The sequence below is a fragment of the Monodon monoceros genome, unplaced genomic scaffold (assembly GCF_005190385.1).
Source record: "Monodon monoceros isolate NGI ecotype Baffin Bay Population unplaced genomic scaffold, NGI_Narwhal_1 Super_Scaffold_2, whole genome shotgun sequence".
NCBI lineage: Eukaryota > Metazoa > Chordata > Mammalia > Artiodactyla > Monodontidae > Monodon > Monodon monoceros.
In genome coordinates, this window is record NW_021703776.1 from 93,556,463 (window position 1) to 93,571,957 (window position 15,495).

The 15,495-nt window shown below is 55.2% G+C and overlaps 1 protein-coding gene across 1 annotated transcript; it reads right to left on the reverse strand.

Annotated features, from left to right (window-relative positions):
• Window positions 1–49: 49 nt before the first annotated feature.
• Window positions 50–15,273, reverse strand: EPHA1 (EPH receptor A1). The gene is made up of 18 exons (XM_029233507.1): window positions 15,120–15,273; window positions 14,022–14,089; window positions 9,545–9,826; window positions 8,145–8,553; window positions 7,526–7,681; window positions 6,859–7,203; window positions 6,607–6,734; window positions 6,235–6,385; window positions 5,590–5,686; window positions 5,297–5,364; window positions 4,348–4,473; window positions 3,298–3,483; window positions 3,076–3,137; window positions 2,750–2,956; window positions 2,423–2,572; window positions 1,968–2,161; window positions 457–612; window positions 50–373 (listed from the first exon to the last, which is right to left on the reverse strand). Exons 1-18 carry the CDS (start codon window positions 15,199–15,201, stop codon window positions 295–297), a joined length of 2,946 nt encoding a protein of 981 aa, XP_029089340.1. The 5' UTR covers window positions 15,202–15,273; the 3' UTR covers window positions 50–294.
• Window positions 15,274–15,495: the final 222 nt, after the last annotated feature.

The window sequence follows — 15,495 nt, forward strand, 5'->3', positions numbered from 1 at the left end:
GACAGAGAGGGATAAAAACCCTGGGGTAAAGTTGAAAATTCAGCTTCTGTTTATTTACAAAAATATATGTGTATATGTATATAATATATATTAAACCCTCCCCCAGCTCCCACAATTATCTTTTTACTTCTCCCCCCCCCCCCCCCCCCCCCCGCCTTTTTAAAACAATAGGCTTCCTGGCTCCAGAGGCAGTTCCTCAGGGAAGGGTGGACAGCAGCGGCACCAAAGTCCTACAGGTCGAGGGACCGTGGTCCCATCCGTGCTCCCTGAGGACAGGGTGGGTGAGGGGAAGGCTCAGTCCTTGAACCCCTGAATACTGCAGAGAATGCGCTTCTGGTGTGCCGGCTGGGTGATCCCCATCTGCGCCAGGTCCCTGTGGGCAAGGAGAGGGAATCGGTGAGTCTTGGGCCTCAAAGCCCAGCAGGCGTCCCCCGCCCGGGCCCCCAGGGTCCTCACTCGGCCGTCAGATCCAGCACACACTCCATGGTGTCCAGCCCGGCGGAGTGGAAGTGTAGGATGTAGCGTTTCATTCGGATGGACTCCAGCCATTCAGCCACGCTCCGGTAGGGGATCCCATCTGAGCCACTCAAGCTGGGCAAGCGAAGGGTCACCCTGTGGGACATGGGCTGCCTCAGTCCCATGCAGGGGGATGCAGGGCTTTCCTGAAACCGGCGCTCTGCCTCTGTGCATCTGCAGGCAGCATTCAAGTTGGCTGTCTGAGCACAGAGATTATCTAGACTTTGTGGATTAGCCCGGCCATTGTCAGTGAACCCACTTCCTGGCCGGTTTCCTGGCAACAGCAATGGGCAGGCTGACAGTCCCGCTGCGCTGACAGACCTGGGGCAAGCGGCAGCCTTGCAGGTCCAAACGGAAGGTACCACCAGCCCACGTGCACTGCAGTGGCCAGCTTTGGGCAACCGATGGGGGCCAGTAAAGACATGAAGTATCAACTATCCCAGCTGAGAGGAAGCAGGGAGACGAGGTGAGCAGAGGCCCTGGAAGGCCAGTGTGGTCTCGGCTTTTTTCAGGGTGGCCCCCCGAGTTCTGGGAGCAGGCCCCTGCTCGCCACCTCCAACCCTGGCTGTTATTCTTGCACTCTGACACCCACAATACAATGAGTGTTCCTGTCCTAAAGCCAGCCAGAGCCAGAAACCATTAGTAAAGTAAATCTGCTGGGGGAAAATGTCCAGCATTCCAGAAAGATTAGCACATGCGGTCTCCAGTGTATAAGGGAGCTGTGCTCCAAAAGATAGTTCCAAAAGTTGGAACTCGGAGCACATTTTCTCCCAGAAACAAGGTTATATATGGTGGTTTGATACAGAGGCCAGCACGCCAGGGCTGCTTTACCCGATAAAGCATTTGAAGCCTTGCCCGTCTCTCCCATCTTACCCCCCCGCAAACAGTTGATTCTCCATATTCTGGCAGTGTTTTTGGTAAAACGCAATGATCATGTCCCTCCCATGGACAGACAGTTTTAAAAACTTGGTCAGTAGTTCTCTAGGCTCAGGATAAAGTCCAAACTTCTCTGCACCCTGCGCTATTTGCAATTGGCATGCCCTCAGTTCCCCAACCCTTGCTGGCTACAGGATCTGGGCGCCTTCCCAGATCCCACAAGGTTGCCCCTCTCAGTCACGACACGCATCCCCCGTCTGCCTCTTGTCGGTTTCTCTGTCTTCCCTGCCCCATTCTAAGTGACCAAGCTCACTGGAGCAGGTATCAGGCTGGCAGCTAGCTGCTTGTATGTACTTTGCATCTTAGCGTGTTTGCTTCCCCTCTTCCATCCAACCAGAGCTATCGAGGGCGAGACACCGCATCTCCTCCATCAGAGCGCTGTCTTCCCAAAGGTGCAGATTTTGGGCTGCCTCCTATGCCTGACTCTCTTGGGAGCTCCACAGGCCCAGCGCTTGGTGGATGTGGCCAAATGTCCATTCCCGTTCTCCTAGATCTGCCCTCCCCAGGGTGGTTACCTGGGATCAAAGTTGGCAATGGTTCGCAGGGAGTGGGGGTTGGCATGCAGATGCTCCAGCTGTGCCTTCAGCTGGTGGAAGGGGGGCCGATGGGCACAGTCATGGGCCCAGCAGTTCTTCATGAGTTCATAGAGGCGGGCAGGGCAGTCCACGGGCGGGGGCAGCCGGTACCCATCCTCAATGCTCTTCATTACCTGCAGCGAGGAAGAGGGTAAGAAGCTAACCCGGCAGGCCACGAGGAAGCTCTGTTCACACGAGATCGTTGTAGTGGAGCCTCTAGACTCCCTGACCAGGATGGCCATAGTCAAGACAACAGGGCATGAGGTGAAGGGGACGAGAGTGGATAGGAATGCAGACAAACTGTGGGTCAGAAAGAAGAAATGAGGCCATTGGCAGGAAAGGGCTGTGGAGGATTTGGGGAGGGGATGAGATGTGTGAGAAACACCTGGGCTCACCTCCTGATTGCTCATCTCCCCATAGGGCTTGTCCCCAAAGCTGAGCACCTCCCACATCACGATCCCAAAGCTCCACACGTCGCTGGCCGTGGTGAAGATCCGGTGGGCAATGGCTTCGGGGGCTGTCCAACGGATGGGGATCTTTCCTCCCTAATAGGGCACGTGGGGCAGAAGGCTGATGTGTTTCAGGGCACAGAAGTGCATGGGAAGTTATTGTGTCCACATGAGCATGCATCGTGTACTGTGTACATACTGACTGTATGCACGGCATGTAAGTGTGTGTGTGTGTGTGTCTGAGTGTGTATGTGATAAGTACAAGGCTCTGACCTGGGTTTCATAGGTGCCATCAAAGTTGTCCAGGAGGCGGGTCAGGCCAAAGTCAGACACCTTGCAGCACAGGTCCTGACTCACCAAGATGTTCCTGGCGGCCAGGTCCCGGTGGACATAACTGTGGTCACTGAGGTAGTTCATGCCAGATGCTATGCCCTGCAGCATGGCCACCAGCTGCCCAGGGACCAGCTGGTCCTCCCGTTCCTGCAGCAGGGAGTGGGCAAGTTAGGGGATGGGCTGGGTCTCCTCTTCCTGGACCCAGAGCCAATGCCCAGGGCTCCGTGGCTCATCCCCCTTCCAAGCTGGTCCTCCGCCCTCCTTACCCTCAGGAAGGCATCCAGGGCTCCATTCTGCATAAACTCCGTGATGATCATGATGGGCTTTCCTGAGACACAAAGCACACATCACACGGCAGCCTCCACCCCGTCTCCACCCAGAACCACACTTCCTGCCTCTGACAGCACATCTCCCTCCACTTCCGGTGGCCTCACCCCTCCTCTACCACTCCCTCCCCGCACGCTCTTGGACACCACCCCTCGTCGTACTCTTTGTGACAACGCCTTCCAGGTGCAGAATGTGCGGGTGGTTGAACTGGCCCATGATAGTTGCCTCTCGAAGGAAGTTCCACCACTGGCCATCGGGAGATGTGTCTTTCAAGGTCTTAATGGCCACAGTCTTGGCACCCTGGCTGGGGATTCTCAGGGACCCTCGATATACTTCCCCAAACTCTCCTGGGTGGAAAGAAAACAGGGTCATGGCCAGATGCATTGTCAGGCTCCCCAGGGGGACAGGCAGCGATATCTCCAGTCCTCCAGTTCCCTTTTCTTCTCTGGACCAGAGGATCAGAAACATGGTGTACCTTCCTCCCTGAGACAAGGGCTTGGCTGTACTTCCCAGGGCCAGGGGCCGGGAGTCTGGAACAGGAGTGCAGCTTTGCAAACTGTTCGGCACTGTCTCCCCAGTTAGCAGAGCTCTGATACTCAGGAGGTGCTGGGTGAGTGGGGGTCATGCAGTGGGGCTGGGTTCTGTTCATGAAGGGCAGGCTGGTCAGGGCCAGTACACAAGTGACCGGGGAGGCTGACCACTGCCGCCTCTCTTCCGCAAGCTCCTCCGGTCACTTGGCCACACAATCAGCAAAGACACTGCTGAGCTTTGTTCTCTGTTCAGATCCATTTTCCCTGGTGACCCAAGGGATCGGGGCAGCCCAAGGACACTGGGCCCCTGGTGGGGTGGAATGTGGGGCTAGGGAGGCTCTGAATCCCTCCCATGTTTGGGAACCATCTGAGAACAGCCTGAGCCTGGGCACAGCGACCCCCCTCCTGACAAAGATGATGTGTTTAACGCTCTTTATCAGAAATTCCATAACCACAAAAGCAGATGGTGCAGGAGGCGGGAGCTGCTCCAGGACACCTGATAAGGGGGTTAAAACATGAACACAGTGGTTGCAGGACACGGGGTAGAGCAGGGAAGAAACTCATCTGGGAGCTCTTGGGCCAGAGGAGAGGCCGGCTGGGCTCCACTGGGAAGGGCCGGAAGGAAGGGGCCTGCTGGCCGCTGTGTGCTGCCCCACAGGCAGAGGGGACCACAGGGCTCACCTTCCCCTATGACGGTGTCCACAACCAGCCAGGCCGGGTTGAGCTCCTGGGTGAAGTCCAGGGCTCCCTGGGCAGGGTCCTCATATGCCTGGAGGTCCACGTAAGGCTTCAGCCACAGCTTGTCCTCTGCGGGGAGAACAGAGAGGGCTCAGCCCAACTCCAGGGCTCAGGAGTACTGGGGGGAGAGGGAGGGAGAGGCCGGCAGACCCCGGTGCTCATTCTTCTGTTCCCCGAGGAGTCCTGTCCTGGCTGAAGTGAAAGACAGTCTCTATCCTCAGCAACGACGTCTGCATAGCGCAGCCATTCCTCCTGCTGTCTACATGCAAAGCTCGTGTGTCCTCACCATCCAGGGCCCAGAGCTGGGGCCCGGAACACAGACCCGAAAGCCGTGTTCACGGCCTCAAGTTACCCAATCGTCCCATGGCTCGTTGACCCTAATTCCTCGCCTCCCTCCCCCCCGCTGCTCACCGTACTCCCTCCGGTCACTCCCTCCGGTCACTCACAGCTCGTTCACATTCCCAGACAAGCCTCGCTCCCGCTCTGTTACTTGGACGGCCCCTAGACTCCCCCTTTTGTGGGGCACCTAATGAAGTGACCAGCAGGAAGCCCACATGCCTGGGAGGGCTTCAGGGAGCCTGCGGGCAGTCACCCTCCCAGCCAGCCTCAGCGCACAGACCCAGCCAGGGAGGATGAGGAAGGCTTGCCTGGAGCCCGGGTGCCGGTGCAGTGGCACCGACAGCGAACGGGCGATTGCACAGAGCCTCCGGGGGACTGTCAGTACGAAGTTAATTAACCAAAGTTAATTAAGTAGCAAAACACAAGAGCCCTGGGGACGAGAGAGCCCACCTGTGCCCCCAGAGTTGTCCTAGCAAATGTGGGTCCCTTGGTCCCGTCCCAGTGGCGCCTCCCAACACACACATGTGTGCACACACAGGTGCTCCTGGCTCACCTCTGTCCCCATCAGCGACACAATCACGCTGCCTCTGCCGCCTCTGGTGCCGTCGCCGCTGAGCTTTCCTGTGAGGGTTGGGGACCAGGTTCTTCAGGGGCCCAGGACCACCTCCGGGGCCCAAACGTGCTGCAGCTGATTCCCCCCAAACGGCAGGGGGTGGGGAGCGGGTGGTGCGGGGACACTTTGGTACTAGGGGGTGGGAGGGCTGCTGGGCTGCATGCAGCAGCTTCTGCCAGGGCAAAGGGACCCAGGGTGGTGGAAGCGGGGGGGTGGGGGGGCAGGAACAGCACCTGGAACGGAAGACAAGCGTTCCGAGAAGCAGAGCTACACCCAGCAGCAGCCCAAAGATGATGGCCACGATCTCTCCTCCAGTCACGACCCTGGAAACTATAGGCACGTGGGGTGAAGAAGTCTGGGGGTGCTCAGAGCCCCCAGGGATGATGGAGGCTGGCAGGGCACACGGTGTGTGTGTGTGTCTGTGTGTGTGTGTGTGTGTGTGTGTGTGGGAGGCGGTCTCTCGGTGGCTTTGGGTGTGCATTCCCCAACCAGGGAGATGGGTGTGAGCGTGGGTGAGAGAGCCCGCGGAAAGGGCCCCACCCAGGGAGCACCAGCTTGCTTGGTCTGTCAATGGACACTAACCTGAGGGGTTAGGAGATGGGACAGGATGCTGGCTGGCGGTATACAGCACCAGAATGTGTGTCTGAGGAGGAGGTGTGGTGTGACTCTGCACGGGGCCATCCGCCCAGGCAGCGTCTATGTGTGTGTGCCTGCGTGTGTGTGTGTGCATGTGTGTGCGCGCGCGCACGTGTGTGTGTGTGTGTGTGTGTGTGCGTGGACGAGGAAGGAAGATCACTGACTGGAACAGGGTCTGAGAAACCTCAGGGGGATGACAGTCACATGTGTGTTTGGGACAGAACACAGAGTAACCCACCCACCTGGTGGGCTGGTCCGAAACTCATGGTCAGGGGAGAAGGGGCCAGGGCCCAGAGGGGTCATCGTCCGGACTCTGACGGTGTACGTGGTGTCTGGCTGCAGTTCAGTCAGCAAGACCCGGGGCTCTAGAACCATCTGGTACCGTTCTTCATCCTGTGGATGGGGACTCGTGTTACCTGGGCCGTGCCAAACCAGACCTGGTGGAGGAGAAGGGCAGTCCTGGGAACACGTGTGAGGGGTGGGCTGCGGAGTGATCAGGGTAGGGCTCTTCAGAGGGCTCTGTCCTGAGAAAGCCACACGGTTCACTGCAGGCAGCTTTCTCCCATCCGGCGCCACAGGAGAGGAACGCTGGAGGTGCTCCGCCGTGAGCTCACCTGGTTCAACACGTGCAGCTCGTAGCTGAGGTTCCCCCTGGGGCTGCGAGGCCGGGACGCCGCCCAGGTCAGCTCCAGCTGCCGTGGCGCCTTCTTCACCAGCCTCAGGGACAAGCCTGACAGGGTCACTGCGAGTCCAGAGGGAGGAAATCACTCAAGAAGCCTCTCCTTGCTTCCTGCTGGTCAATTTGTCCCTGGGGTCCTATGCCCTCCGGTCTCCTCCAGGCCCTGCTGGCCCCCCAGACCCCTCACCTGCATGCCCCATGTTGATGCTGAGGGAGGCGCTGGCGGGCTTGGAGGCACCCAGCTCCGACACTCCATTCTGGGCTTCAACGTTAAAGGTGTAGTTGGCGTCGGGCTCGAGGCCATCCACGCACACGGCGGCCGTAGTGAGCCCGCTGGGCCCTGGGGAGAAGCGCACGCTTCCCCCGCAGGGCTGGCAGGGCTCCCCGTCCAGCGCTGCTTCCCGACACTGAGAACACCCCACATCGTATCTGACATCCTCGCGTCCCCCCAGGTCTACTGGGGGCTCCCAGCGCAGGGAGAGCTGAGTCCCCGAAACAGAGAAGCTCAGGTTTCGGGGGACTGAGGGGGGGCCTGTGGGAGAAGACAGGCCATCAGTAGGAAGCGGCACGGCCCTCACCGGAGCTGCTGGCCCCTAGCCTTCTCCCAACCCCGATTCTCCAAGTCCTCCGCGGCCTTTGCCCGGAGATTCGATTCCTAGTGGGGAAAAGGTAGCTTAACCGCATCTCTGTGTTCCTCCAGGGAGAGCAGTGGTGCGCGTTTGGGGCCTTTAAGTGGCCGGCACCCTGGATGGTCCCTGATATCTGATAGGCTCTGGAAAGTTCGGACCCCAACACGGGTTAAGCCAAGGTCCTGCACCTTGTCACAGGCGGCCAGGCCCCGGCCCCGGACTCACGCGTGCATGCTGCGGCGGGGCCCTCCCCAGGAACGCGGTAGTGCCCGCTCTCGCAGGTGCACACGGTGGCCCCTTCAGACTCGGCTGTGCTGTGTCGAGGGCACTTGAGACAACTGGGTGTGTCCACGTCCGCCCTGTAGGAGCCTTTCGGGCAGGCTGGAGAGAGAATGACACAGAGCCAAGGTTGTCCAGTGTTTCACTGGGAGAATCACACCCCTCCTGCAAATCGCTTGTGCTGGGAACACCCCCGCGTGTGTCTCCCTAGGGCCTTGGGACACTCCATTTAAAAATCACTGAGATGGGCTTCCCTGGTGGCGCAGTGGTTGAGAGTCCGCCTGCCGATGCAGGGGACACGGGTTCGTGCCCTGGTCCAGGAGGTTCCCACGTGCCGTGGAGCGGCTGGGCCTGTGAGCCATGGCCGCTGGGCCTGCGCGTCCGGAGCCTGTGCTCCGCAACGGGAGAGGCCACAAAACTGAGAGGCCTGCGTACCGCAAAAAAAACCCAAAAAACAAAAACAAAACTGAGATGGAGCGTCGGCTTCCTTTCTTCCCTTGACACCCGGTAGACCCTCCCCCGAGTGGTCCCTCCAGGTTCTTACCACCTCTTGGAGTCTCCTTACCGAGGCAGCCCTCGACACCGCCGCTGCTGCCTTCCTCGTAGCCAGGCTCACAGTGACACCGCCCCACTGGCACCAACCACTGGCCGTCGGGGCTGCAGTGCATGCGGGGTGCACCCGAGGGGCCAGGGGTGACGTGGGCGTGGGGCAAGCAGGTCCCTGCCACTTCGGCCAACCCGCCTGGTCCAGGGAGAGTGTTGGGGAATTGGGCCAAGCCGTGCACAGTCTCAGGGCAGCGCTGGTAGAAGACCCGGACAGACACCAGGGCCACACAGGCGCCCGGGTTGTGGAAAGCGAGGTAGAGGCCTCGGCGGGTCAGGTGGCCCAAGGAGCAGCGCTCCACGTTCAATTTCACGGCTCCAGACGCAAGGTCTCGAATGGTGAAGCTCTGGTCTGCAGCCACTGTGGTTACCTGGGAAGAAGGGTGGGGAAGAGGGAAAAATGGCAAAGTCGTGCTTCATTCCCACGTAACAGAAACGACTGTTTGCTTAATACTTTGCAGTTTACACAGGCATAAACAGAGGGTTGATTACACGGGAGCTACCGAGCCAAGCATTTGTATGTGCATTACACGGTCGAGTCCATGCAATAATCCTACAAGGCGGGATGCATCACCTTCCTCATTTGACAGATAAAGAAACTAAGGCTAAGAGAAGTTGAAGACCTCGAACAAGACGATACAGCTACTACATGGTGGGGCTGGGATTGGAGCCCAGCTGTGGGATGCTACAGCCCAGATAATTTCCACTATTCAAAGGTGTTCCCCACCTCAGTGCCAACGAGGTGATCAGTTATAAAGTGTGTCATCATTAATTTATTACTAATAACAAACTTTACAACAGCTGCTCTTTGGAAAAAAATGAGAGTCCATCCTATAATAATATGTTCCCTTCTCTTTTGCATTCCAGTATGTTTTCTTGAGTAGGAAAGAGAGGGAAGGGATTAAAAAGTAGCCTGCAGAGAACTGTCTTCCTACACAACTCTAGGGATACTCATGGGCGTGTGTCACACACGAATGTAGTGAGCATGGACGGAAAAGTCCAAATACCTCTCCCCTGCCTCCACCATGCCATGCTCTTATCTCAGTGGATGCTTGTAAAAGCCTCTCGAGTAGATGAGGCTGACAGTCATACTATTAATAATAAAATATTATTATCACTCCTTTAAGACAAGGAAAAACAGCCCAGAGAGGTTAAGTGACACGCCCCATGTCAGGACGCAGCTGAAAAGGTGCTCAAATCCAGACCTTCTGGTTTCTAGTCCCACATTCTTTCCACTATTCCACACTTACGCTCTCTTCCTGTTTCTGCCACCTTCTCTTTTTCTGAGTGGAATGGGGTCATGGAAGGGAGTGGGGCAAGGATCAGTGTCAGGGCTGAAATGGCCCCGAGGGGTAGAAGCACCTTCTGGAACAGGGGCCGCCGGAGCTGAATGCCCACATCCTGGTCACTCTCCATGTACAGGAGGTTGAAGGTCTCTTTGCAGCCCAGAGGCCCAGCTTCCCCGGGGAAACTCTTGCAGTCCCGCACAGTGAACTGCAGCTCCACGTGGACACGCGAGGCCTCCTCCCCCCGGTAGATCCAACTGGAGCGAAGCCAGTGGTCAGTGTCTCTGCTTTCTTGCACTGGGCAGTCCTGGTACATGTACAGTGGTGTCCCGTTCAGTATCTGCTGCCCCTCACTCCACTGCGAGAGGAAAACGAGTGTCAGCCTCCAAGCCATCATCACCTGTTCCCCAAATGCTCAATTTCTAGAATGGATGGCGAGGAAGCTGGTGTCAGAGATGCCCAGGTTCACGCTACTTGTCCTGCCCTCTCCCCACCCCACGGCCCCAGGATAGTAGGTTAAATGTTTAGGGTCGGAGTTTTCTTCGGATATAGCATGGGCAAGACAACACCCCCTTGACGACCCCGGCCAGCTCTGGACCCTTCAATGAGGCCCTCCAACTGCAAGAATATGAGCACCATTTTTACCCTCAGCAGAGCTGTCAGGTACCCCAAAGGCAGATTTTTGTAGCAAAAGCTCATGCACAAAAACTTTCTGCCTATTTGTTCAGAGACGAGGAGACAATGTTTAATATTAAGGCCTCTGACCTTTGGAGGGTGAGAACAAGCATAAAACTCTTCTGTAGGTGGGAATCTCACTCTCTACAAAATTCCTTCCAGTTACAGCCACTATCAAAAGTAACAACGGGGGCTTCCCTGGTGGCGCAGTGGTTGAGAGTCCACCTGCCGTTGCAGGGGACGCGGGTTCGTGCCCCGGTCCGGGAAGATCCCACATGCCGCGGAGCGGCTGGGCCCGTGAGCCATGGCCGCTGAGCCTGCGCGTCCGGAGCCTGTGCTCCGCTACGGGAGAGGCCACGACAGTGAGAGGCCCGCGTACCGCAAAAAAGAATTTAAATAAAATAAAATAAAAATTTAAAAAAATCAACAACGGAAAGAGTTGGTTGGACCCCTAGATACCATCCAGACCATCCTTAAGTTCTTTTACATTTAATCTTAATAATAATAACGGCCAGCAATAATGTAGCGCTTACCATGGGCCAGTCACTATTCTAAGCACTTTCGATGAGGAAACTGAGTCACAGTGAGGTTAAAGGACACATTGCCCAAGGCACCAGTTATTAAGAGGAGGAGCTGGGAGGTGCACCCAGACACTCTAAGTTCCAGAGTTTATGCTCTTAATCATTATGCCTCTATGTGCTTATTACAAAAAGTCAAAGAATGAAAACTTACATATAACAAGAAGTGAAAGTCCTCCCATCCACCCACCCATTCTTAACAACTTGGAGTAAAACTTTCCAGATCATTTTCAGTGCCTCTAGAGAAACATTTGAATGTTTTTTTTCGTGTGCGTGTGCTTTTAACATAATTTTAAAAAATATACAAGTGTTACTCTGTAACTTACTTCTTTTTTTTATAACGAATAAAAAGTCTTTGAAAGATGTCCACAAGAGTATATGGATCTACCTAATTTTTTTTAGCAATCTATAAAATAGTATCCCACTGTATGGATGTACCATAATCTATTTAACCATTCATCTATTGTTGGACATTTAAGTAACTTCTAGTGATTGTTTACTTTTTAAGTAAACATGTACAGATTCCTGTAAGATTTCTATAGACCTGCTGTATCAAAGGGTAAATATAGTACAAATTTTATAAGAAGATACTGCCAGACTGTCCTCCACAAAGGCTTTATCAATTTACACTTTCACAATGCAGGAGGGCGCATTTTCTCAAAACCTCATCAATAGGGGATATTAATGAGCTTTTTACTTTTGGCAATCTTATGGACAGAACAGCTTCTGGCCATTGTAATGTACCTTTCTTTGAGGAGGAGGTTGTGCGTTTCTCTTTTGTTCATTGTCTATTTGTATTTTTATGCAGTTATGTATTTATAACTTTGCATTTGCTCGAAATGCATATTTCATATATTTTCTCCGTCATGCCATTTAATTTTGCTAATGATGTCTGTGATGTTGACATACTTTTAAAATTTTTACATAATACCATTTATCTTCTTTCCTTTTTGTGTTGTGTATTTTGCTTGGGAAGCTCTCCCATCCCAAACTTATAAAGATCTTCTATATTTCTCCTAACATTCTTTTAGGTTTGGTTTTTAGGTTTAGACTTTAATCTTCCTAGAATTAATTTTGTTGTCTGTAGAGTGTGAAGATGTAACTTTACCTTCTTCCTTTTTTTTTAAAAAAATTATGGACACCAAATTGTCAGTTTATTGACTAGTCTATACTTTCCACATTGATTTGCAATTCCAGTGTTATCACATACTAAAACCTCTAATATGCGGGTTTGTTTGGGGACTTTCTATTCTGTTCCATTGACCTGAATATTCTCGTGCAATGCCAAATGTTTTAATTATAATTGATGTACTGTATGGTACGTTCTGATATCTGGTAGGACAAGTTTCCTATTTCATTCTTCTTTTTTCAAAAGAATTCTCAGACATTCTTAAGTATATTCTCTGCCAGATGAACTTAAGAAGCTCTCAAATTCTATAAAATATTCCATTGATATTTTGGTTGCAACTCCCTTATTTTATAAAGAAGAGGCTGAGGCCCATAGAAAGTTCACTTTCCCAAGGGTTTTCATTGCTACTCGCAGCTTTGGAGGGTGAGAAAAAGCACCCTTAACTAAAGTCTGGGGTGGCATGGGGGCAGGGGCAGAAGTATATGTTGCTGTGAGGCATGTATTTTTGTACTACGTTAGGGAGTTCAAAGATCAGACAAGGGGTGTCCAGCCTTCAGTGATAGAAGGCACCTAGAGCCTGTTCTTAGGAAGAAGCTGTGATGGGGAAGCCGGAGTGGAAGGCTTGGGGTGAAGGTCAGGCGGAAAGGTGGTGCGGGGTTCATGCGCAGCTCATTAGCTAGACCACCAGGGCTGCAGCTGGACCAGGGGCAGCAGATGTTCCCAGCTATGACTCCCAGCTATGACTCGCCTCCCCCAGTTCCAGCAGTGACAGATGGGGGAGAAGCAGCTGCCCAGGATCAGCAACAAGGATCCTTTCACTTACCGCTCTGGTTGCTGGCTGCTACATAGATACATTCTGGGGAGCGCGAATCTGAATGTGTGTGTATGTGTGTGTGTGTGTGTGTGTTTTGAAAAGATGGGGAGGGGTAGAGGGGGAACAAGGCAGACAGTGGGAATGTGACTGCTGCTGTCTCCTTGCTTTCCTAGTACAAAGCTGTTTAGCCTGAGCTGCAAAAGGGGCCTTGCTTCCACTGCAGCCCAATTAGGGAAGAGCTATTTGGGCGGGGTGGCAGGGGAGGCCTGTGGGAGCCAGCAGATGGACCTGCAGCCCTCACTGTGGAGTGATTAGCTGCTTTATGAGATGAGGTGCCTATCAGAGCTGGCCTAATCCAGGATTTTCTGAGCAGCCCCTCCTGTAGGATACATTATGGTTTAGTCTATTCATTCTAATTACAGGCCACTCCATGGGAGAGCCGAGTGGAGCCAGGGCCCTAGGACTCCAAGGGAAAGAAAGCAAGTAACCCCAATCCCAGAAATACAGGCTGGATTCCTCCTGGAGTAGGAAAGAGAAAAGGGAACACCCAGAGAACAGGGTCTAGGACCAGAGGGAAGAGGCCTGAGGCCAGAGTCCTGGAGGCTGCAGCACCTGCGGAGGCTCCTGTGTTTCCAGGGCCAGCTCTGCTGAGTGACAGAAAGGTGCTCTGTGGGACTCACAAGATCCTACCTCTGCTCACTGGGTCTTTGGAATATCCAAGGAGGGAAGGGGCTTGAAATGCATGGTGTGCCTGGGCTGGGGAAGGCAGGGGAGGTGTCAAGGGCTGAGGGACCTCTTATGGGGCAGCTTTTAACTCTGGGAGAGTCAAAGACCCTTTGAAGAATTTGATGAAAACTCTGGTTCTCTTCTCCAGAAAAAAAAAAAAAAAGTCCACATACAGCTACACAACTTCGAATACTCTTTTATGGGGTTCCCAGACCCCCTGAAACCTGTCTATGCAACTCCATTGGGATGGACGGACCTCAGATTGAGGACACTCTTCTATGTTTGGGTCTCAGCTCTCAACCATCCCAGGGATGGTCCATTCTCTTCCCAGGAGGCGTCACTCTCACCTTCCCCCAGGTCCTCGCAAGTATTCAGCCCTCCCTCACTGGGGCAGGGAGAGGAGGAGCCAGGCTTTGAATCGGTCCCCATGGGGTGAAGCCTGACACCCACCCCCACAAGGCTCCACACATTCAGGAGGCTCTGATTCACCTCCCCTCCCCTCCCCCTCCCAGAGGAGACACTTCCAGTTTTTCCTGCTCTTTTCTACGTTCCTCCACCCACCTCACCGCCCCATTTCACACTGGCCTTCAGCCTTGAGCCACCCCAGGTCCTTCCCTCCCCTGACACTTACCCCATCCTCTGGGGGATCCAGCAGCCAGCCCAGCTCTCCCTGTGCCTTGCTAGTATCCATCAGAGTGACTGAAGGTGGAGAGAAAGGGGGCCTGTCATCTCTGGGGGAGAAGACCCCCCGCACACGTGCAACCCACATTCCTCTTCCTGGGCCCCCCAGCCCCAAGGCTTCAGCATCCCGTTAACAGCTATGAGTTCCTGAGATTTAGGGGAGGAAACCGGCCCAGGGAGGAGGGGTGAAGGGCTACGATGATTAGTCTGTCTTCCTCCCGAGTGTGAAGGGAGGAAAGCAGAGTGGGGCAAGGGTTGGAGCGCTGGACCTTTGACCAAAGTCAACGCAGGAAGCGTTAGGAAGAGCAGCCCCAGAGAGGACGGGCAGCCTCTCAGTCAGTGGGGCTGGTGCAGCCTGGGGGACCCATGAGCCGCAGAACTGGAAGGGCGGATGGGCGAGAGAGGAGCTCAGCCTCTGGGGGTCATGAGTGGGCTGGGTGTGGACAGGGGACTTGGGAAGGGGGTCCTGGGTGCAGGGGCTCCCTCCCCATGGCAAAGGGCCTGCCTTGCCCCTGATTGGGGGTGTGGACTGGGGGTAGAGACAGAGCGGAGAGTCCAGGAAGCGGGGGTAGTAGGGTCAGAGAGCCTGCAAGTGTCCACATGGAAGGCTTGACCCCTGCTTTCCGGAGCCCCTGCCTCCCGAGTCCTAACCCATCCCCCAGCGGCAGGTCCCTCTGTCCCCCAGCCTAGGTTGGCATAAAGCGACTTCCACTTCTGATTTCAGAGGGTTCAGATCTCTGGGTTGGGCGCCTGAGGCCGGGGCTGCCTGGGAATGAGGGGTCCCCACCATTGCTGGGGTAGGAGGTCTGGACGCTGCTTCCGCCAGAAACTCACTCCCCACCCCCAGGAGAAAACTGCTGGCCAGCAGGGGCGGGGGTGACTGACCAGGGAAAGCAACTGTTTGGGGTTAAAGACCAAAGACTGGCCTGGCCAGTCGATCGCCTGGCAGCCGGGCAAAACAAGAGCGCTGGAGAGGGGCTCTTGGAGAGGGCCTCCTCAGGAATGCCGACTCCAGGAGGAGGGGGAGGGGCGGGGCGGGGGTCGGTACCTTCCATGGCGCGCGCCCCCGGGGGCAGCGGGGCGCAGAGAAGCAGCAGCAGCCCGAGCCCCAGGGGCCAGCGCCGCTCCATGGCACGGGGCCGGGACCAGGGACCGAGGCCCGGACGGCTGGGCCTGGGTGCGAGGACTGGGCGAGCAGGGCCGGCCGGACAGGGGCGGGGGGCGGGGCCAGAGCCCGGGGCGGAGTCCAGGCCTCACCTGGATCACCTTCTTAAAGGGACAGTAGGGCAGGAAGGAAACTTGTAAAACAGGTAATAAACTTCAAAAAGCGGAGGCGTCTTGACCGGAATGAGACTGCGGGCGCCGCCTAGTGGGTGGGATCGGGAATTGACTCACCCAGTGCTAATTCTAACCCTAAACCCAAC

What these genes read in the sequence shown, in the direction of transcription:
- EPHA1 (XM_029233507.1), bottom strand. Translation starts at nt 15,201, where the DNA reads ATGGAGCGGCGCTGGCCCCTGGGGCTCGGGCTGCTGCTGCTTCTCTGC. An exon ending in ATGGCACCTATGAAACCCAG is followed by an intron (nt 2,573 to 2,749) that starts GTCAGAGCCTTG and finishes GTGCCCTATTAG; the next exon opens with GGAGGAAAGATCCCCATCCG. An exon ending in GTGCTGGATCTGACGGCCGA is followed by an intron (nt 374 to 456) that starts GTGAGGACCCTG and finishes CCTTGCCCACAG; the next exon opens with GGACCTGGCGCAGATGGGGA.